We start from the raw sequence: 19,982 nt of genomic DNA, 5'->3' as shown, positions 1-19,982 counted from the left end.
AAGCACAGTATGCTAAAAGGTAAATCATTATCCATTAACGCCAAACCGTGTTGCTTCTTCATGAAATACACAATATGGATAAGCCCTATAAGTACATTCTTATAGACGCTCTCACATCCTCACAGATATGGAGCACTATCGTAGTCGAGCACTAGCGGCATTGTCCACCAAGCCACAGAGTACCCCGATCTCGCTACAGCACTTATCGTAGCAAGCCATCGTTGTGGCAAGCAGTGCATCATTTGGGAGCCAAGTAGTGACGGAACTGGCGTCTTAAGTGACCCCAGCCTGTTTTTTCTCCTCTTCTCTCTACGTCTTTGAGGTCCTTTTCTAGGATCAGGGTTCAACGAGTGGCCAGTATCAAATACTCTGAAGAGCGCTGCCAGAGGCCACTCGCTCCCAGTAGCATACCAGCGGTCTATGCACGGCCGCACCTTATATCTTCAACTATTTGTCAGATGCACGTCGCTCCCTTCAGGCTCTCATGGATCAGGATACCACAGACCATAGCGGCAAATCACCCAAGCCAGTAACGCCAGAGAACGATACTCCAGCGTTTCTTCTGCTGCAGAATATTGAGGCCCCCGCTGTTGCTACCCCAAAAACTGCCAGCGGATGGGGTCGAGATCCAGATGAGGACAATGATGAGCCAGCTGTAGCAAAACCCTTCGCCCGGATGTCTAGCCCAGACTCGGCGGCTCGCGCGCAGGGAGCCTCCAACCCTGCGGCTGAAGATCAGGATAGCGACGTTGAGAGCAGCCAGGACGATGGGCGGTCGTTCTATAAGATGCACAAGTTCAGTCTCTATGAAACCGTAAGCCGCTACTACATGGTCGGCGTGGATGTGAGCGAGAAGCGGTACAGAATCTTGAAGATTGATAGAACCACAGAGGGAGCTGAGCTAAACATAACCGACGACAAAATCATCTACAGTCTCAGGGAGGTGAATCAGCTGCTCGACACAATCGATGATGGAAATCGTGGCACTGGAGGCATCAAACTTCGCTGCACCACCTGGGGACTGCTGGGCTTTATCAAATTTACCGGTCCATACTACATGCTTCTCATCACCAAGAAGAGCACTGTTGCCATGATCGGTGGCCACTATATTCACCAGGTTGAGGGAACAGAGCTGGTGCCTCTGACGCCCGGACGATCCAAGGTCGACGCTCGCAACAAGCCAGAGGAACAGCGCTACCTAACAATATTGAACACGCTTGACCTTACCAAGTCATTCTACTACAGCTATTCATACGACATTACTCGAACTCTCCAGCACAACATTACCAGAGAGAGAAAATCGCTTGCCAACGGCACCATCCCTTGGCCAAACGAAGATCTCAATTCAATGTTCGTCTGGAATAGCTACTTATTACAGCCAGCAGTCGACGCGCTTCAAGATCCTTATGATTGGTGCCGTCCTATCATACATGGATACATAGATCAAGCAGGCAAGTCATCTATAAATCTCAAAACTGCATGAGCCGCTTAACTAATACAGCCCAGCACTTTCAATATATGGCCGAACTGCACATATCACTGTAATTGCCAGGCGGTCACGATATTTTGCTGGCGCTCGCTTTCTAAAAAGAGGTGCAAACGACTTGGTAGGTTGTCATTTATCTCATAACATTGTTGCCATATTCTTACTCGAGAACAGGGATACGTCGCCAATGACGTTGAGACAGAGCAAATCGTTGCTGAATCCTTGACGACATCTTTCCATGCTCCAGGTCCGAGACCTTACTGCAGCCCTCAGTACACTTCTTACGTCCAACACCGAGGAAGTATACCTCTCTATTGGACCCAAGATAACACCGGCGTGACTCCAAAGCCACCCATTGAGCTCAATCTGATAGATCCCTTCTATAGCGCTGCGGCGCTCCATTTCGATAATCTATTCGAGCGGTATGGCGCGCCTATATATGTGCTCAACCTTATCAAGTCCAAAGAACGGCAACCTAGAGAGTCGAAACTTCTAGCAGAGTACACGCATGCCATAGACTACCTCAACCAATTCCTGCCCGACGACAAAAAGATTATTCACAAGGCGTGGGACATGAGCCGTGCCTCGAAGATCCGAGGTGGGGATGTGATTGGAAACCTGGAGACAATCGCCGAATCGGTCCTGAAGACAACGGGCTTCTTCCAAAACGGCGATGGGCTTACAAGCCGTATGACGGCTCAAAACGGCATTGCCCGAACCAATTGCATCGACTGCTTAGATCGCACCAATGCAGCACAATTCGTCATTGGCAAGCGTGCGTTGGGTCATCAACTTCACGCTCTGGGGATACTTGAAAATACATCGGTCGAATACGATACTGATGCCGTGAATCTCTTTACTCATATGTGGCATGATCATGGAGACACTATTGCGGTGCAATACGGTGGTTCTCAGCTAGTCAATACCATGGAAACCTATCGAAAAATCAACCAATGGACCAGCCACTCTCGAGATATGATAGAAAGTTTCAAGCGGTACTACAATAACTCGTTTCTGGACAGCCAAAGACAAGAGGCATACAATCTCTTCCTAGGCAACTATATTTTCGCACAAGGCCAACCTATGCTTTGGGATCTGCCAACAGACTACTACCTTCACCACGCCAGTCCTAGAGAATGGACTGATAAGGGAAGACCTAATTACATCAACTGGTTTACACCGGCATATCTCGAAGAGCGGAAGATACCGCCTTTTGTAGCACCAACGGCTCTTGGCCGCTGCAAGAACGCAGAATCTTTCGACGATTATTGGCTAGAGTATTATCGGCCTGCCACCCTATCTTCCTTCCCTAAGATGTTTGCGTACAAGATGAACTCTACCATTAAATATATACCCCTAAAGGCAACCCAAGATGGTAGATACGATCTCAGCCCCTTTCGAGTCCGAACCGATGGTGATGTCGATCCGGAAAAGAGAAAAGTAAAAAAGGAGCCGACGTCGCCAACCACATCTCTTGCTTCAACGCAAGCCTACCGACAACTAGATACAGGAGATCGAGCATCGGTTACTTTCTCCGATACAGGAACTATAAAGGATGGATCTCGAAATCTCTGGCTGCGTCCATCACACGGCGGCGAACGCTGGGGCCTATACGATGGTCACGAAGCCATGATTTCACCCAAAGCTTCTATTTCGGCAGATACTCTGAATCTGAAAGAAAAGTCTTCGGATCTCGAGAAATCTAAAACAACACAGTGGACATTCACCAAAGCGGTACATGACGCACTAAACCCAGTTGTAAAGGATCAGGAGGCGGATGATTATGAACGGTACATTCGCCATCCACAAAATCTTCCACTTGTTGTATCTAGCGACACTCCTATAGATATCGACTCGTCAGAGTATCAGGAGTATGTTGATGGTACTTGGCTAAATCAAGGCCTTATGGTGTCAGGGGTTGACGAAGATGCAGACGTATACTCAGAGTTGGTCAAGGTAGTAGAGAATCCTTTGACTGTCACCGAAGAGGATGCGCCTAAGAAGAGATATAAAGCTTATGGGAAGTGGCTCCGAGGCAAATCCTTCTTCAAGCAGCAGCCTCTTGACTGAACGTTTTGTGGCTCTCAGGAAAAGGCACAAGTATTTGCATATTTCGTTATGTTAGGATACTAGGAAATAATTCGGCTAGCCGTGGCTCTTTTTGTAGCGCAGCGGTTAGCCCTTCAATAGGCCCAGATCCTTCTCGGTTCCAAAGAGATTGCAAGATCGTCGATGTACGGGTTAGGTGTGCCGAAATCTGATCCACATCTTCGGCTGACAGCTGTGAAGATTTAAGATTGAGCCAGCACAGAGAAATCGTATGGATTACTTGGTCAATATACCCAGGAGATGAAAATCTCGGCCAGCAATTCACCAAAGTTGCCTTTAAGGCTTCTGTGGTGGAACATACCAGTGGTGGGTAGCCCAGAACAAAGGGATCCGAGAGCGTAGAGGCAAACAGACGAAGAAGGTTCTGCCCGAAAGCTATTAGCACACAACACAGAGAGATTCTCTCAAGACCTTTGTTATTCACCTGGAGATGCTTTGCTGAGAAAAATCCCAGACAAGAGACGATATCTTTTGTGATGTTCATGAGAACTTCAACAATGCGAGGATACTCAGAGGCATGAAAATGGCCCACAAAGACGCCATCCCTCAAGAGCTTATCAAGAAAACGTCGCCTTCGTAAACTCTTTGGGTTTGGATCCATCTGGGCTATCCGAAGGAGGACTCGATATGCAGGATATAAGACGTCTATAGACTCATTCTCAGGTGTTGTGGAGGGTAAGAAAAGCAGCGTAGGGTAAACTGCGTCCTGGATTACGTTGTCAACGCCAGCGGACAATATTACGTTTGCCGGGCATGTATCTAGAAAGAAACCAAGAATCTGCAAGCCTTTTATCCTGACTGCTGTGTTGTGGTCTTCGGCTAGTGAAAGTAAAATTGGAAGAAATAGGGGCCAGTGGCGGCCCATCGTAGCTTGCTTAGCATAAGTTAGTACTTGCGTTTGGACATTCTGACCCATGAGTGACCTACACTGCACGACACGACTGCCCATTTAAAGCTTGAAGCGGCATGAAGCTTTTCGCGTTCCTTTGAAACGGAGTCTAGAGATGTCCTAGCCTGTGTGCTAGCAGGCTGCTGAGCGAGTTGCGACGGCCTCCCGGAGGCGGTTAACCGAGTAGAGGAATTAGAGAAAAGCGGCCGAAGTGTTTCCTGGAGTAGGTGTTGGGTGATGAATTTGTCCAATTTATCATCAGCCAGATTGGCTTTTAGCAGGCGAGCCGCAAGTTGTGATGACTCTTTCGTTGTCCAGGCATCATGTTCGTCAGTGTATGTAGCGACGGGTATTAAAATTGTATCGTCAAGAAAAAAAGGCTCAGAAGGCGAGGCGCAGAAAAGCGAGATGATGACGAGCAGTGCCAGTCCAGCTTCGGCAACCAGAGAATGGGTAGCATAATCGGAGTCTAGTTCATGTCAGAAGAATGGCTCAATCTTGGTGATTTGTTTGACCAACGTCAGGAGTCTTTACCTTGTACGGCGGTATCATTGCTGAAAGTAGGAAACCGTAACAGCTTCTGGATCACCGAGTCGACGAGGCTTCGTACATGTAATGACTCTCCGTTGGGAGCTGAATTAGAGACTTCCGTCGATAGAGACTGCTGGCTTTCTTGGCCGTTTGTGTGAGTAGCCAAGAGAGCATCGACATGATGAAACAGCTCCAGGCCTATGTCATGAAGTGCCTGTGGATGAGAGACGATGAAATGTGAGATAGAGCCATGGCCGAGCAATGATGCGTTAAGCGCTCACCTGTGAAGTAGCTGCATCATGTAGCTTGGACGAGATATCTTGTAAATTCAGGTCCTTCTTCTGTGATGTTTCTGTTGAAAATTGGCTTAGTGATGTTTACCTGGACACATGAAGATCTCTCAAACAAACCAGCTTGGATTGCACGCAGCCTTTCACGGTTGGCATCGCCAAGCAAAGGCTCATGCATGGCCAAAGCCCTTGATAATTTATTAGGATGTACGAAACAGTGAGTAACGGGTGTATCAAGATTTTTCCTCAATCCTCTTCGACTGTTGATTCGGACTGTGCTGAGAAAGCATGCAGTTTACATGTAATCTGGGCACTGCTTAGCAGCGTGCCAAAAGCATGCCTGGTCAAGCTAAGGTACCAGCGTTTTAGGCGCATGCTACGGTGGCACCTGGGAAGCGAAAAGCAGTACAGTACAAATGTGATGTCAAACTGTATGTATATTCTGTTATGTACATCAAGTAAATCACTTAATCAGGCCGACCACAAGCAATACGGTTAAATGTTTCAGTGACGGTAGTGACTTAGATAGTATTGATCTACTAGAGAAACTTCATCTACCAGAGATACTTCGTCTACCAGAGAAGCTTCATCTAGATAGTCAGCCTTTGATCTAGCTAGATGGCCAAGATTGAAGTAGATGCCTTCTAATCTAGCTGAATCGGAATCATCCAGCCACATCAGGGCCAGCTATTTTGATCAAGATGCAAGTCACACGTCAATTAAAGGGGCTACATCTTTACAGGGTATTCGTTTACGGTGGAAAGAGAAGTTGCGATCTCGATATTCCAGACATTCTGAAAATATCAACAGTTACACAATGTACCTACAAGAGCTTTTAGACGTTAGCGTTACTCCCAGGGCTTTCAGTCGTATACACAGAGAGTATCGAGAGTGGCATATCAGATAAGCCGATTTGACTCATGCGTCCAGCCGGCCCTGCTTGCGAAGAACTCAAAACGAGCCCTCCACAAACAAAACACTGGAGCCGAAATCTCCATCTCCAACAACATGCGTAAACATGTGCCAGAAACAAAGGACGACTTGGCTTAGAGGCGATTGTTGAATGGATAGAACTTAATTTTCATCACATAGGCCTTGAGGTGGATATCGAGTTAAAAGTAGAAAAAAATCACTTACCATTTCGAGATTTCATTGTGGACGGGATGATTCAGAAGGTGTGGCATGGTAGCGGACAGGGTACTACATAGTAGAACAAAATGTTAGCAGCTTGAAATATAGCGCGGTGAAATAAACATTGAGTAATAATAGATCGACATCAGAGATCTTGGTATGGTAATTTAGGAGTCATCAATAATGTTCAGTAGCAGAACTGGAAAAAAGGTTTTTCATCATAAAAGTCGAAGGGTTCTTGAGAAAATAAAAAAATAAAATAAAATAAAATTGTAGTGCTTACCATATTATATCACGTCGTTTATATCGAAAGTCTTACCAGTAGTGGCAGCAGGTAGATCCCCTAGAACATCAACGTTAGTTGACTGACGTTTTCATAAATACAGCATAGCTGGTGTGAGAAGGCTTGGTTCAGATGGTGATGCATGTTTTGTTCTGCGCTCAGGATTCGCGGGAACAGAGTGTGAAAAAATCATCATGAAGATGTTTGGAGGTTTGTGATGCGAAGTTGGCAAAACGCCTTCGAATTGTGAGGCAAATAGTGCATTGCTTACCTGTTCAGCTGCGGCTGGGGCCGTATATCTCGCTCATCCTTTTGGATGGCAGCAGCCCCAGCATTCATTGGTGCATTTTGACACAAGCCACGACATTGCGTGGCGAATGTGTTTTGTTACCAAGTGAAGAAGAGTGAAGCAAGCCAAAGAAAAATTTCACGAAGATTTTGTAGTAGCGGACCTCTGCCCTATCGATATGCAAATACGCGGTTAGATTCGCACGCTTAGGTAAATAGCGCCTCTAGCTCTAGAGCTGCTGCCAGGCAGGTACGTACCTGAGTTATGCCCTATCGGGGAGAAGGCAGCGCTTCTTCACTGAAACGAAGAAAATATAGTGGGGCCGGCTTCTGAGACTCTCACTCAAAGAGAAAAAAGTTCTTCGAGCTGCTGGTGCTGTAGAGCAAGAGAATAAGACATCATGGCAGATCGAAGACGAGTAAATGGGCCGGGGAGCTCTACCTTACCACCGGTTTATGACGATGGCGAATTAAATGCGGCTTCGCGCCGCCAGCGAGCACCTGATGCCATCCGGCCACTCTGTGAGATAATCCATCCCAATCATATACAGCCATGAGCTATCACGAGAGTTTTGAGACTAAGACTTCATTTACTGCTAGATCTCAAGACAGGGGTAACTCCCTCAGCATCTGGCTCAGCCTATTTGGAGATCGAGCCTAGAGAAGGAGAACATGGCTCTGGCATGAAATTGACGTGTACCGTCCATGGACCCAGGTCCCTTCCACGCTCTGCTCCTTTCTCTCCTTACATGGTGCTCTCAACCCATGTCAAGTTCGCCCCATTTGCCACGAAGCAGCGTAGAGGCTATCTTCGTGATTCAAGCGAAAAGGACCTCAGCACACATCTGGAAACGGCCCTTCGCGGAGCCTTGATTGCTGACCGGTGGCCCAAGAGTGGCGTCGACGTCGTCGTCACAATTATCGAAGGAGAGTCAACTCGACAAGACGCCGTGGAGCGACGAGTCGAAGAATGGGATGTGATGAACGTTCTGGGCGGTTGCATTACCGTAGCCTCTGCAGCCATTGCCGACGCAGGCATTGACTGTGTGGACACTGTTTCTGGAGGAGTGGCTGCCTTGGTGGCGGGCAAGGACGGCAATGATGCCTCAATTGTGCTGGATCCTGTGGCGCTGGAGCATGAATCTATTCTGGCAGCTTGCTGTGTGGCATATCTGCCCAACAGAGATGAAGTCACAAATCTCTGGTTCAAGGGTCAGCTACCCTCATCTGCCTCATACAATCACCAATCACTTGTTTCAAGGGCGGTGCTGGCGAGCAGGGGAACACATGGGTTGATTTCGGCGTCTTTAAGCGAAGCTATTGGCAGTACTCAAAATTAAGGTACATATCTTGAATAATAATAATGACGATAATAATGATAATGAGTATAATGCATGTATATAAAGATTCACAAATTAAGCATCAATGTCGTCTTTATATAGGCTAGACGGTCAACGTATTATATGAGTGTAGATACTAAGGCTACTGGGGACATAGAAAAGGCTTAATTGTCCGCAATAAGAGCAATACAAAGTCATCATTTCGTCGTTATCTACTTAACTAAAGATTTCATTCCAAATAAGCGTCCACGCTCTGAGTTTCCAATAAAGCATAAAACTAGCCCCCTTTTCGCTGATCATTCTCCTTACTGTCTTTGTCATATGCGAATAAGATACTAAGCGCAATCATAATCTGTACAACGATTCACTTTAATGCTCTACTCAACCGCTGCTCTCTTTCCGGTATACCTCTCCGCAGGCCACCCCTGCATCGTCCAGTTTTCTTCCACTACATCGCCACCCATAATGAGCGTATGTTCCAAAAGACAGCTATCATTTTTCATCGTAGCACCGCTCAACAGTCTGCTCCCTGAGCGCATCACACATCTGTCTCCAATATTCAATCTATTCAGATCAAACTTGCCCCGAGTGTTAATGTGAGCCACCACACTAGCATCGTCAATTGCAACTCTGTCTCCTAGCTTGATCAAGTCGGGCTCTGTAAATATCAAGCTGGGGTTGCCATTGGCGAAAAGGGCACAGTCTTTGCCAATCTCAGCTCCCAGTGCTCGGAAGTACAAAACGATCCAGTTGGTCCCTGTTAGTAGCCCTATAACACCTTGGCTATGAAAGCAGCGTCGCCGAAGCCTCTCGATGCTGAGGAAAATTTGCCACCGTTGGCAATAAGAAGATTTATCCCAGTCATAGTTGCCAGGCGTGCGGCGTCCTATCAGAATCCATTTGCTCGCAATGACGATGAAGAGTGCCAAAATAGCCAACATTGTAAATATGACAGCCATGCCTGCCCAGGACATGAGTAATAGCATACCGACATTGAAAGCAAATCCAATATCACGAGGAACAAACCGATTCATAAGATGGTCAACCACTTGTGCGCATGTGACGACTGGTGCATTCCAGTAAAAGGAAGTGAAGATAACGATGAATGAAGAATAGCAGTAGATAGTAAATTGACCCAAGACGTGATAAGGTGCAAGTTTGAGATAGAATGCACGTCCAAATGGAGACAGGTCGTCTGTCTCCGTAGTCTCAGATCCGGTGTCACCGTTTTCGCTCTCAGAGGCCGTAAAACCCTCCTCCTTGTTTATTTCGCTTCTCTTTGTTTTTGAAGCGCCTGATTCGGCGAGCGTATCATCACTGCTCGAATGGGGAAGCCGACCTTGTATGCTACTCCCCTTCGGATTCAAATCTACCTTGTTACCAGTGAGAGTGTCCTCGCTGCGTGTATGTCGCACGCGACGACTCAGTTTCTTTTCATCTACTGCTGTGCTCTGGCCACCTGAGAGATGGACACAATCACGGCCTTTTGCGCCCACAAAGACACCGCCAGATGCATAAGACGCTCCCCGGCGTGTCAGGGAGCCAGAACCCATAGTAGCTTGGCTGCCAATTGTCACGCCGGGGAGTAGACATACTCGGTCTGCAATCATGGCACGGCCTTCAACGGTGATCTTTTCAGAGCCAGTGCCATCTGAGGTAATGAAGTGAGAGCGAGAGCCAAATACAACATCGTCTCCGATGTCTATAAGATGATAATCACCAATACTGGGCCCCGTGCCTGGCCAGTATATTCGCTTACCAATTCGACCCCCAAGTAAGCGTAAAGCTATAGATGTCGCTTCATAATGCTGGCCAAACATCGCCGTCAAGTCGTGTAGCCGCGACACTGGCAACAAGGTCTTTAGCAAAGCCGCTCGCCACGTAGTAATCGCTCCTCTGTCTCGTGCAGAGGCAAAAGTCATCTTCCCATATACAGCATCCAGCAGTAATTTCACAATCAAGGCGAAAGTAAAGAAGATGTACGGGCTTGCAATACTTCGCAGTACTAAAGCAAGGGAATGGAATGCCACCCGTTTGGGTTTCGAGAACCAGTCAACAACGCTTCTCACTGGCGAGATATCCGGGGAGGGCATCACTGTTACCATGCCGTAGATACCACCCAGCCAAGGGACCAGCGATAGGATCCATACGAAGAAAATCAGCGGTACAGTGAATAAGCAAGTAAGAAGCAGATGCGGTTTTTGCGCTTGACCAGAAGAAAGGTTCCGGTTCTCCTCGTCAGCATCATCAAGCTCCCAGCTCGATGAATTCGGTCCTATGCAAGCATTGGCGGGGATAACTGCACCAGGTGCTATGATTGATGCTGCACCAACAGAGGCATTCTCTCCGATAACAATACGGCCCAAATACATCGATGTATTGCCCTCCACAGCGAATGGACGGCACATACATCGTGAAAGAGTTGCCCCATCTCGGATATCAAGAAGATCCCACTCACCAACCGAGGTGCCAGTGATCTGAACATTTTTGCCTATCTTTGCCCCCATCAAGCGGTAGTACATGATCTTCATGCTGCCATTCATATTAAAAAATCCCTTTCCACAAATACTAACAATCTTCTGGACCATCCACCAGCGCGTGTGGTATGTCCCCCACATGGGATAAAGCCCCTCGCGATAGCGGCCAATAATGAGCCATTTAGCTGCGATGCCAAAAAATGGACTGGCGATGCGAATTACAAATTTTGAAAATATAACCGAAATCACCACATTAAACAGCCGGCCTAGCGTATGATGGTTCGTGGGCCAGCTTTGTCCGTAACTCAAAGCAATAATAAAGGCGGTCCATTGAACCGCACGACGTAGAGGATAGATAACAGTAAGTGGAATCAGCTGAAGAAGCATTACGATGGGATTCGTGGAACTGTAAGACTTTGAGCAGCCACCTTTGTTATCGGTGTTGTTATTAGTGGTTATATCTGGCGGTTGGAGTTCTATCGTTTTGTCGACAAACGTAGCAATAGCAGAAACAGTCCCTTGGTTGAAAATAAGCTGGATGGGAATCTGGACGGCGAATGTAGATCGTAAAGCTGATACCAGACGTCCTGCCTTGAGAGAATCTCCACCTAGAGTAAAGAAATCCACGTTGAGTGCTATGTCCCCTGGATCCCGGGAAAGAATGTCTGCAAAAATCTTTCTGACTTTTCCTTCAGTGCACGCCTCAAGTCCCTGTAAAGAAGCATTCCCCAGTTCGGCAAGTAGCCGATCCAGTGCATCATTATCGACAGCCCCTGAAGGATCAAGCGGCAGAGGATCTGATAGTAGGTGTAGATGCTCAGGTACCAAGTATCCATGAATGGTTTTGGATAGCTGTGCTTTCAATACATCTGGTTGTTGATTTAATGCCCCTGATTTTCCTTCTACCGGACCGATGAAAGCTTGTAATGTTCCCCTAGCGTAATTTTGTCTGCAGTAGTGTCTAAAATTCCCAGGGATAACGTTGTCCAAGCCGGCAGATAAGGCGCCGTAGTCAATAGCACATTGCGAAGAGTTGATTGAAACTGAGAGGTCGGTGTCGGGAGGTGGACATGTAGCTTCCCAGTGCCTGTTCATGTAAGATGCGTCATCTGTCAATTCTGGTATCCCGCATCTCCGGCCCAGATTGATTCTCAAGACTTTATTGTTCTTCTTTGGAACATCATTCATATATGTGATGAGAACCGGCCATTTGACTTGCTGCAATGACGAACGTAAAGCGGTCTGCAGCGTCTTCAGATCGACGCGAGGAGCGTTTTCAGGGGTTACCAGTACAACCGCAACGACTTCTTGTAGCACATCGTGAGGCACAGAAAAGGCCAGAGCTTGGAGAATACGTCCATGGAGAGGCGACTCGGGGGACATCGATAAGCGCATGATGGCATTTTCCACCTCGAATGGCGAAATGAGCTCACCACCTCGGTTTATAACTTCCTTGCTTCTTCCAGTGATGTAAAGGTAGCCGTCTTTATCCATGTAGCCAAGATCACCAGTGTCAAACCAGCCATTTGAGTTGAATGGTGACGTATCCAGAGTTCCGTCAGGTTTGAGATAGCCGGGGAAAACAGGCTCACCGCGCACACATATCCTCCCTACGTCGCCAAAGGGGACCAGAGAATCTGACCAATCCAGTATGGAAAGCTCCGGTCCTACACTGATACCCGATGTACCTTCTCTGTTCAATTGGTAATCAAGTGGCGGCGTTGATATTGGCATACATCTGGTAACATGCGTTAGTATGATTTCCAAAGATGGATTGATGTCATATTTCTTACTCGGTCATTCCATAGCTTGGAAGCACAACGCATTTGAATGTTTCTCCAAGTTTACATGCCAACGACGGCAGAAGACCTCCTGCAGCATTGCATGCCAACCTAATGCAGCTCTGCTCCAAGGCCGCCTGGCGGTCCGAAGCAGCAGCCAAGATGACAGAATGCATTGATGGAGATGCATAATACCACGTAACGGGAGTTTCTTGAACTATATCCCAGAATAGACTGGGATCAAATGCTGAGCAGCATACTGTTGATCCACCTGCGAAGATGGGAGCAAAGATGTTTCTTACCAATCCTCCACTGCCATATGTGTTAGCTGAGATTATTTCACACAGGCTCTCCATATTGTACACTTACACATGATATAAAGGCATCATATTGAGACATATATCCGAATCAGTCAGGCCCCAGGAGTCTACTACAAAGCTAATGCCAGAGACAATAGAATGCATCGTCATGGGAACAACCTTTTTTGTGCCAGATGTGCCGCTTGTAAAAAGTATCAATCCAAAATCATCTGGTCCATTGCAAGTAGGGTTTTGGCTCATCTGCGAAATAGCACCGCCGTTGAGGTCTTGAATTTCAATCTCGTCGTTATTGTCCCACTTCACCACGAAGACCTGGATTCCTCCTGAGGAGACCCAGGGATCTCCGAGTCCTAGTCTTTCATAGTCGTCTCTCGTTGTCAGGATGAACTGAGCACCAGCTTGTTGCACATCTGCACGAAATTGCTCAGCGCCAGCAGCAGGGTTGATTGGTGCAGAAGTATAGTATGTTGTAACCGCGATACAGGTCGCTGCAAGCAACGGGCCATTAGGCAAAGCTATTGCTACAATCGGCTTCCGAGTGAAGTTTCCAGATGGAAGTCGAAAGCTATCAACAAATCTTCGCACACCCTTGTGGGTTATATAGCTTCCTGGTATTGATGCTCTCAGAGCTGGCCGTGGGTCGTAAGAAATGAAAGATGCGAAAGATTTATAAGATTTCTTGACCATTGCCGAAGTGTCATGAATTATTTGTGCCAGTCTCTCATCTTTATGAGACTTGGCCTCTTCAGGCATTAAGTGATACAGTCTTGTGAAGCATTTGACGAGGGGGAACGTCGGCCATGGTCCCGGTAACTCAGTCAATAGTATACGAAGCAACGCCAGTGGTCGAGAGGAAGGATGTGGCGTGTCTGGGATTGCTTCCAAAATCCGTTGCTTATCAATACCTGAACATAGAAGGGTTTGAAATCCTCCACTTGTGCTGATGTCAAGTATCGGCAGGGAGTATAAGGCCTCAAGTAAGACTGAAAGTCCTGAGAGAGAGTGGAGAGAGTCCATCTCAGGTTAAGATTTCTTTGACCGACAGGAATTGGTCTTTATTCCACACACAATTGCGTTCAACAATTGGGTAGGAGTCGCTTGTAATGTGCTGTTGCAGGTCTGCTGCTTATGGAAAGCACATCAGAGAGACCTTCAAAGCAGCGGGAACTCAAATATCATATACATAGAGGGCATTGACGATCAAGCGATGGTAATTGAGATAAATATCCAGCTGAACGGACGATCAATCAAAGATCACACTGGTCATTGCGAAGACTACGCATACCAGTTGCAGCATGGGATTTTCCGTCTCTTTATAGTACCATTGCCATTCGAAAGAATGGGATGTGAGACACCACGCTCAAAGCCATACACTTAGGGCCGATCCTGATTCCGACGACTGGGAACTCCTAAATCGATGATGAGTTCATCTATTAATCAGATAATGGGAAGCAAGGTCGACCATGTTCAAGGCTTCATATTCGTAAGTCGACTATTTTCAAAGCTTCATATTCAAGATTCGGCTATATCTGAAGCTTCATATCCAGGGGTCGATCGTTCAAAAATCCAGTGACCATGAGCAGTAAAATTCATTAATAGAAGCTGTTTCTCACAACGACCAGATACCTATTCGGTCGTTGCAATTCGTGATCATCGGATGCCTACTTGGGAAGTCGGCTCTCTTCTATCGCTTTGTGGAAGAATACGATGCGTGATACCACGTTGAGAACTATACGTCCAGGAGCTGATCGTCTGACAAATTGTGGCAGTATGGGTGCCGATCCTGGTGACTGAGAATCTTGAATTAATGATGCGATTTATCGACTAGCTAAATACCTGGCCGCGCAGAACGAAAGGATAAGACATGTCTGGGACCAGGATTACGACACCTGGTCGTCAGAATCTGCTTGAGAAGTTATCAGTGAAGGGCTCATCGTCGGCCGTAAGCAGGCTGGGAGGTAGGGCACCATCGCGTCCTCAGCCCGATGGAAAGAAAATACGAGTACTTGATGAACTGACCCAATAGTTTCTGGGAAGCATATAGACCTTTTGAACATGAAGCAGGTTTCTGGGCGAACTACTGTCATGGTAGGCGCGTTGAGACCTATTAGGATTCGTGTACTCGAGTCGTAAAGCACTTATAACCAAGCTAAAGAAGCCCGCCTGGACTGTCGGAACGCAAATCCGCACTCGCTAAGCTGTCTGAAGACGTGGCCACGAAATCCTTCATCAGGTAGGGAATGCTTGATAGTGATAAGTCGCCGAGTGGGTGGCAGCTCAGAGTTCTCATACTTGTTCTGCCAACTACCATTTCCCGACTGCGCGGACGATCCATACCAGTTAATGGAAATGGGGACAATAGCTACGGAAAACCACCCCCCTTTAAAGCTGAGGCCAATATATGATCCAGAGATGCACGAGGATAGCATGTGGGGGGCCATTACATGGCTAATCTTTGCCGCAGGGTTAGCAGCTCTTCCTGACACTGCCCCTCGGACAGACACGAAAAAAAGAGGGAGAGATGCATTCCTTCCCCATAACGTGTCTTAAAGGGACAAGAAAAGAGCTGCCGACAACATTTTTTTTGCAAATCTTGATTTCCCAATAATTCTTTTATCAAGCGCCAAGGAAGAATCGATCGCCAAGGCCATCGATCGCCAAGTCAAAAAGTTACAGCGGCATGTGCCCTTGAAGCTCTCGGCACTTAGCCGAGGACCTGCGAAATGCAACTCTATGGGTCAATACTTCTGCAAGCTAAGGTAGATCAAAGATGGCTGTGCTGGGGATTTTGGGGTGGGCCAACAAGGGCCTTTTACCACGCTATTCACGCGAAACATTGCCTTTTGAAGAGCTGGCCAGCTTTGGCTGTGGAAAATTCCTATCTGAGAGGAAGAAAATTCCTGTTTGAATGGGAGAAAAGCTCTTGAACTGAGCTGGTCCGTGCAACAAACTGTGTTTACTTTCCAATTCAATGTTTCATTTTCTATATGAAGTGCCTGTACTGTATCAAAATACAAAGACTATATGTATTTTATATCATCAATAAGAGCAACAAGTAGCTGAAATATTATACAAATGAGTCCTTTCAGTGCTATCGGAGTCGCTTGCGTTAAATCTCTCAATGTGACTGCTGCAATACCTATATGCTGCCAATTTGAGTGTAGTTACAAGCTTCTTGTCAATTAGAAAAGGGAAGTCAAGCTTTAGCCAAGCTATATTAGTCTAGCCTTAAGTTCATCGCGCTGGATGCTTAATCTCAGATGGTATTGTAGGCGCTTACTTGCTATACTCATCAAGGTACCAATACGGTTCGATTGCTACGGGCGGAACTCGGGTCACCCGGCTGAATTTACTTACAGTTCATTTCCTATTCTTATTCGCATATGAAGAAATTATCATGATGAAAATTAGATGGGACCTTGCTGCACAGCCCCCGGAGCAAAACAACAGGGGATATGTAGCTCTACATACATCAGGACTAGCCAGTTAAAGCACAGCCTATACAAATGGCACTTTTGCTCGTACTTTATTTGCGGATACTCATTTTGCGGACAACTTAGTTTCTTCTTTTTTTTTTGACACTGAGGTTGCTGGGATTGTGTAAATGCTTGCATGTGATGCACTGTCAAGACGTACCCTGTAACTCCGCTGGATTGGAGTGGTGGTATTTTTCGTTAAAAAAAAAAGCGATTATCTGCACAGATATCATTGTTTGTTGGTAAAGATTACAGTAGTCGCCTTATTAATATTGTAGACGATTTGCTTTTATACTGTCATTGATCCAATCCACGTAGCTAGCCAAGGCTACACGATACAGGTAGTAGCGATAGAAATTCCCAAGGAACGAGTGCTTGCAACTTGTGCTAGTAGATATATCCGGTTGGTACACGAGAACCCCGATCCTTATCAAGTGGCAAATCCGAAAAATAATCTCAATCTTATTGCAATACCGATACTATGCTAGCAGGTGGCTCCTAACAGCGCATACGCCCAAGAGGATATTCTTGGTCGAGGCTTATGTGGTCAAGTTGAACTTGGATAATCCTAGGTACGTACCTTTTGTTAGGATCAAAACATAACAAGTCTTAGATTGGTTGGAATTAAGCTTGCTTCTCCAGCCAATTAAAATTAATGTGAGAGACAGTAGCAGCTATAAGTCTGCCTGTATTTTGTTTTGCTTTGGCTGCGACTGAACAAAATAACCTTGCTTAATCCAGCTGACTTCTCTATTAAACTAGGCTACTTGGCTTGATCAAAGCAGACAGCCTCAGTCAAATAGGTGCCGTTCATTCACCCAGCTGACAATCAAAGTAGATGGCTTTAATAAAACAAGGTAACCACTCCATTTAAACAAGACATTGATCTAGCAATACATGTAGCTCTTGTACAACTCACGGCTCAGAGACGAAGTAGATCAATGCTACGTACCTACGGAGTAGTGGTCTAGTACACCTTAGTCAGCTTTATTCTTCTGTTTTTAGTTTAGCGTGCTTTCCCATAAGCATCAGGCCTAACAGCTATTTTCTTTATACCTATTATAACCAGCCATAGTGGTAGATTGGGAGTTTTCTCTAAAAAAAATATTAAAAATACAATAAATAAGCTTCAAAATTATTCTAATATATCAGATACGATTTTCTCATCATTTTTAAGCATTGCTGCGGGCTACTTTAAAAAGTGGCGTAATATCCAAAGGCTCGCGTTTGGCGTTCTAGGTTGGTGCTATCCCTCTTAATGTGAACCAAGACCTCCCATGCTGATGGCTTCTACACCAACACTAGGCTTCCAAGATGGCGTCTGATATGCCTATATCTACGTACGTGTCATTGCACCGCGACGCGTCGTACAGGGCAACAAGCTGATATTTTTGTAGGGTATACGTTCAAAACTTGGAAGAGCGGGTCAAACCTGAAGTGCTGTCAGACGCACTGAAGACCATCTTCTCCGAGTTTGGGAATGTAATTGATATCGTGGCCAAGAGAAACCTCAAGGCAAAGGGGCAAGCATTTATCGTGTTTGATCAACCCAGCGCCGCCCAAAATGCCATCGAAGAGGTCGAGGGATTCGAGCTCTTCGGCAAGCCCATGAAGGTTGCCATGGCCCGGATGCAGAGCGATAAAACCGTCGAGACCAACTGCAACAAGGATGAATTCGAGACTCACAAGCGGCATAGGCAAGCAGAAAAGGGTAAGAGAAGCTCAAACAATCGAAATGGCCTCCTCAGCGCTAACCCTCCCTTAGATAAACGCAAGGCACTTGAGGCAGCCGACGAACAAAGGCAGCTCAAGAGAGGTGCCGGTGCCGCAGCCGAAGCTCGACCATCGAAATCAGCCAAGCCGTCAGGCTTGAAGTCTACCAGCGCCCCAGCATCAGCTGTCGTACCAGACGAATATCTGCCACCGAACAAGATCCTGTTTATCCAGAATGTCCCCGATGAATATGATATTGACGGCCTCAACGCGATCTTTGGCCGGTTTGATGGGTTCCGAGAAATTAGATTGGTTCCAGGTCGACGCGGAATTGCTTTTGTTGAATACCAGAGTGAACAAGGCGCTATTACAGCGAAGGAGAATACTGCTGGAATGCTATTAGCAGATAAACCTATCAAGGTTACCTACCAACGTCAATAAGGCGTTCATATCACTATTATAATGGGCAATGCGTTTTGGTGTTTTGGTATATACTTCTGTGTTATGGCAATGTTCGCAGTCTACAATTACAAAGAGCAAAATAAAATTATCGATGGGCCTTTATAATAAAAGATGCCCTGGAGCGCTTAGAAAATCACGTCGTCATCGTCCTCCGCGGCCAATATATCTGCCGGACCTGAATCACCTGCCGCAGCACCCGTATCGTTATTCCCTGCGGCTTCTCTCTTCGCCTTCATCTCGGCATCGGCAGCGGCGTTATCTCGTTGCTTCTTGTTGGCGACCTAGCAAATAAAAGTATTAGTATTCGTCATCGGAAAGAATGAGCATTGCATAGGTCCCCTAACCTTCTTTAGGCGGTAAAATTCTTCACGATCCAGCTCATCCAGTTCGGAGTTGATATATTTGATGGTGTTCTCTGTTCGGGGAATAATAACGTGCTCAATTGCGTTCACTATATCGAGTTAGCCAATGTGATAGAGTAGTCAATCCATTGAGAAACATACCTCGTCGATTAACCACTTTGATAACCTCATCCAATATCACAAATGCAGTCTGGAGACTCGCCAGCTCTACCAGAGCTTCCACAGCACGTGCATAAGTTTCCCTGCATCGCTGGACTTGCTGTCCACCTTTTCCTAAGCCAGTGAGTCCAAAGTCATTGTTGCCCTCTGTCAGATAGCTCTCAAACGCCGGCAGAAGAACACCCGAAACGTTATCCTGCTTTGTACGTATTCGGAATCGAGCCGATTTCGCGGATTCTTGAACTTGGTATCCAATGTCGCCTCCAACAGCGTAGCTAACTTCAGCAAGAGAAAATGCTGCAATCTGCATCACACGTCCCATCTTCCGCTTTGCTTCGTCAATTCGTCGAGTAATTTCTGAGATTGCGTTAGTTTGTCCAAGAGAAACGCTGGTTGAAACGACAATGGCTGACCTCGGAAACGTCTGTGATAGCTCTAGTTAGCTGTTGTAGCATGAAAATCAATTATAATAGCATTGCCTCCTTACTTGGTAAGTGCCTCACTTTTCCTCTTGAGCAAACTATGGCCAGTCTCAGCTCCCTTGAGCTTGGCCTTCATAATACCGAGCGATTGCCGAGTGGGAAAGACGGCCTCACGATCCTATTAGATTGTTAGATATGCCAGATCAGCCGCAGCAGAAACAGAAAATATAAATAGCCATGGATTAGAACATACCGCAGCGCCAGACATGTTTGCGAGATTGATTAGGAGCCTCTATAAATTGCTGGTTTGGAGTTTGTCGTTGTTGTATGGATGTCACTCGGTATGCTTCGATAAGTTGCGTACCTGCAGATAGCTCCCCATGTTTAGCACGGCCTGACAGTGCAGGCTTCCCCCACAAAGCCAATATCACTATAAGCGGGCATCTTCCGCCTGCCACTTACG

The 19,982-nt window shown here is 46.5% G+C and overlaps 6 protein-coding genes across 6 annotated transcripts; 3 read left to right on the top strand and 3 right to left on the bottom strand.

Annotated features, from left to right (window-relative positions):
* The first annotated feature begins 18 nt into the window (after positions 1–18).
* On the top strand, positions 19–3,579 carry GGI43DRAFT_187175 (phosphatidylinositol-3,5-bisphosphate 5-phosphatase). The gene is made up of 3 exons (XM_083199895.1): positions 19–1,451; positions 1,507–1,607; positions 1,661–3,579. Exons 1-3 carry the CDS (start codon positions 485–487, stop codon positions 3,554–3,556), a joined length of 2,964 nt encoding a protein of 987 aa, XP_083057364.1. The 5' UTR covers positions 19–484; the 3' UTR covers positions 3,557–3,579.
* A 23-nt stretch (positions 3,580–3,602) lies between these two features.
* On the bottom strand, positions 3,603–5,983 carry GGI43DRAFT_430032 (uncharacterized protein; the record flags this gene model as incomplete). Its single annotated transcript, XM_083209199.1, has 7 exons — positions 5,426–5,983; positions 5,297–5,367; positions 5,019–5,229; positions 4,523–4,953; positions 4,020–4,469; positions 3,897–3,959; positions 3,603–3,767 (listed from the first exon to the last, which is right to left on the bottom strand). Exons 1-7 carry the CDS (start codon positions 5,481–5,483, stop codon positions 3,603–3,605), a joined length of 1,449 nt encoding a protein of 482 aa, XP_083057363.1. The 5' UTR covers positions 5,484–5,983.
* Positions 5,984–7,314: 1,331 nt separating this feature from the next.
* GGI43DRAFT_413400 (exosome non-catalytic core subunit MTR3) lies at positions 7,315–8,500 on the top strand. The gene is made up of 2 exons (XM_083206902.1): positions 7,315–7,529; positions 7,608–8,500. The coding sequence occupies exons 1-2, from the start codon at positions 7,409–7,411 to the stop codon at positions 8,345–8,347; spliced, it is 861 nt and encodes a 286-aa protein (XP_083057362.1). The 5' UTR covers positions 7,315–7,408; the 3' UTR covers positions 8,348–8,500.
* Positions 8,501–8,511: 11 nt separating this feature from the next.
* Positions 8,512–14,037, bottom strand: GGI43DRAFT_187102 (non-ribosomal peptide synthetase). Its single transcript, XM_083199893.1, has 3 exons — positions 12,975–14,037; positions 12,618–12,917; positions 8,512–12,562 (listed from the first exon to the last, which is right to left on the bottom strand). The coding sequence occupies exons 1-3, from the start codon at positions 13,940–13,942 to the stop codon at positions 8,725–8,727; spliced, it is 5,106 nt and encodes a 1,701-aa protein (XP_083057361.1). The 5' UTR covers positions 13,943–14,037; the 3' UTR covers positions 8,512–8,724.
* A 3,433-nt stretch (positions 14,038–17,470) lies between these two features.
* Positions 17,471–18,785, top strand: GGI43DRAFT_186862 (U1A/U2B'/SNF family RNA-binding protein). The gene is made up of 4 exons (XM_083199888.1): positions 17,471–17,640; positions 17,707–17,741; positions 17,799–18,112; positions 18,167–18,785. The coding sequence occupies exons 2-4, from the start codon at positions 17,716–17,718 to the stop codon at positions 18,553–18,555; spliced, it is 729 nt and encodes a 242-aa protein (XP_083057360.1). The 5' UTR covers positions 17,471–17,640; positions 17,707–17,715; the 3' UTR covers positions 18,556–18,785.
* Positions 18,629–19,982, bottom strand: GGI43DRAFT_186845 (H(+)-transporting V1 sector ATPase subunit D). The gene is made up of 6 exons (XM_083199887.1): positions 19,773–19,982; positions 19,585–19,697; positions 19,511–19,521; positions 19,080–19,454; positions 18,921–19,027; positions 18,629–18,857 (listed from the first exon to the last, which is right to left on the bottom strand). Exons 1-6 carry the CDS (start codon positions 19,785–19,787, stop codon positions 18,702–18,704), a joined length of 777 nt encoding a protein of 258 aa, XP_083057359.1. The 5' UTR covers positions 19,788–19,982; the 3' UTR covers positions 18,629–18,701.

Source organism: Trichoderma evansii, assembly GCF_050947405.1.
Source record: "Trichoderma evansii strain SZMC 28006 chromosome Unknown GGI43scaffold_21, whole genome shotgun sequence".
NCBI classification, from domain to species: Eukaryota; Fungi; Ascomycota; class Sordariomycetes; order Hypocreales; family Hypocreaceae; genus Trichoderma; species Trichoderma evansii.
Note: the sequence above shows the minus strand (reverse complement) of the source record. Positions and strands in the feature narration are given on the sequence as shown.

Excerpts from the sequence above, each read along its gene's own strand:
- GGI43DRAFT_187175 (XM_083199895.1), top strand. The coding sequence starts at position 485 with ATGGATCAGGATACCACAGACCATAGCGGCAAATCACCCAAGCCAGTA. Across the intron at positions 1,452-1,506 it reads TGGATACATAGATCAAGCAG|CACTTTCAATATATGGCCGA; the intron begins GCAAGTCATCTA and ends AATACAGCCCAG. Across the intron at positions 1,608-1,660 it reads AAAGAGGTGCAAACGACTTG|GGATACGTCGCCAATGACGT; the intron begins GTAGGTTGTCAT and ends ACTCGAGAACAG.
- GGI43DRAFT_413400 (XM_083206902.1), top strand. The coding sequence starts at position 7,409 with ATGGCAGATCGAAGACGAGTAAATGGGCCGGGGAGCTCTACCTTACCA. Across the intron at positions 7,530-7,607 it reads TGATGCCATCCGGCCACTCT|ATCTCAAGACAGGGGTAACT; the intron begins GTGAGATAATCC and ends ATTTACTGCTAG.
- GGI43DRAFT_187102 (XM_083199893.1), bottom strand. The coding sequence starts at position 13,942 with ATGGACTCTCTCCACTCTCTCTCAGGACTTTCAGTCTTACTTGAGGCC. Across the intron at positions 12,918-12,974 it reads ATGATGCCTTTATATCATGT|TGGAGGATTGGTAAGAAACA; the intron begins GTAAGTGTACAA and ends CACATATGGCAG. Across the intron at positions 12,563-12,617 it reads CCAAGCTATGGAATGACCGA|ATGTATGCCAATATCAACGC; the intron begins GTAAGAAATATG and ends GCATGTTACCAG.
- GGI43DRAFT_186862 (XM_083199888.1), top strand. The coding sequence starts at position 17,716 with ATGGCGTCTGATATGCCTATATCTAC. Across the intron at positions 17,742-17,798 it reads TCTGATATGCCTATATCTAC|GGTATACGTTCAAAACTTGG; the intron begins GTACGTGTCATT and ends ATATTTTTGTAG. Across the intron at positions 18,113-18,166 it reads GCATAGGCAAGCAGAAAAGG|ATAAACGCAAGGCACTTGAG; the intron begins GTAAGAGAAGCT and ends ACCCTCCCTTAG.
- GGI43DRAFT_186845 (XM_083199887.1), bottom strand. Across the intron at positions 19,028-19,079 it reads CAAAGTGGTTAATCGACGAG|TGAACGCAATTGAGCACGTT; the intron begins GTATGTTTCTCA and ends AACTCGATATAG. Across the intron at positions 18,858-18,920 it reads AATTTTACCGCCTAAAGAAG|GTCGCCAACAAGAAGCAACG; the intron begins GTTAGGGGACCT and ends TTTATTTGCTAG.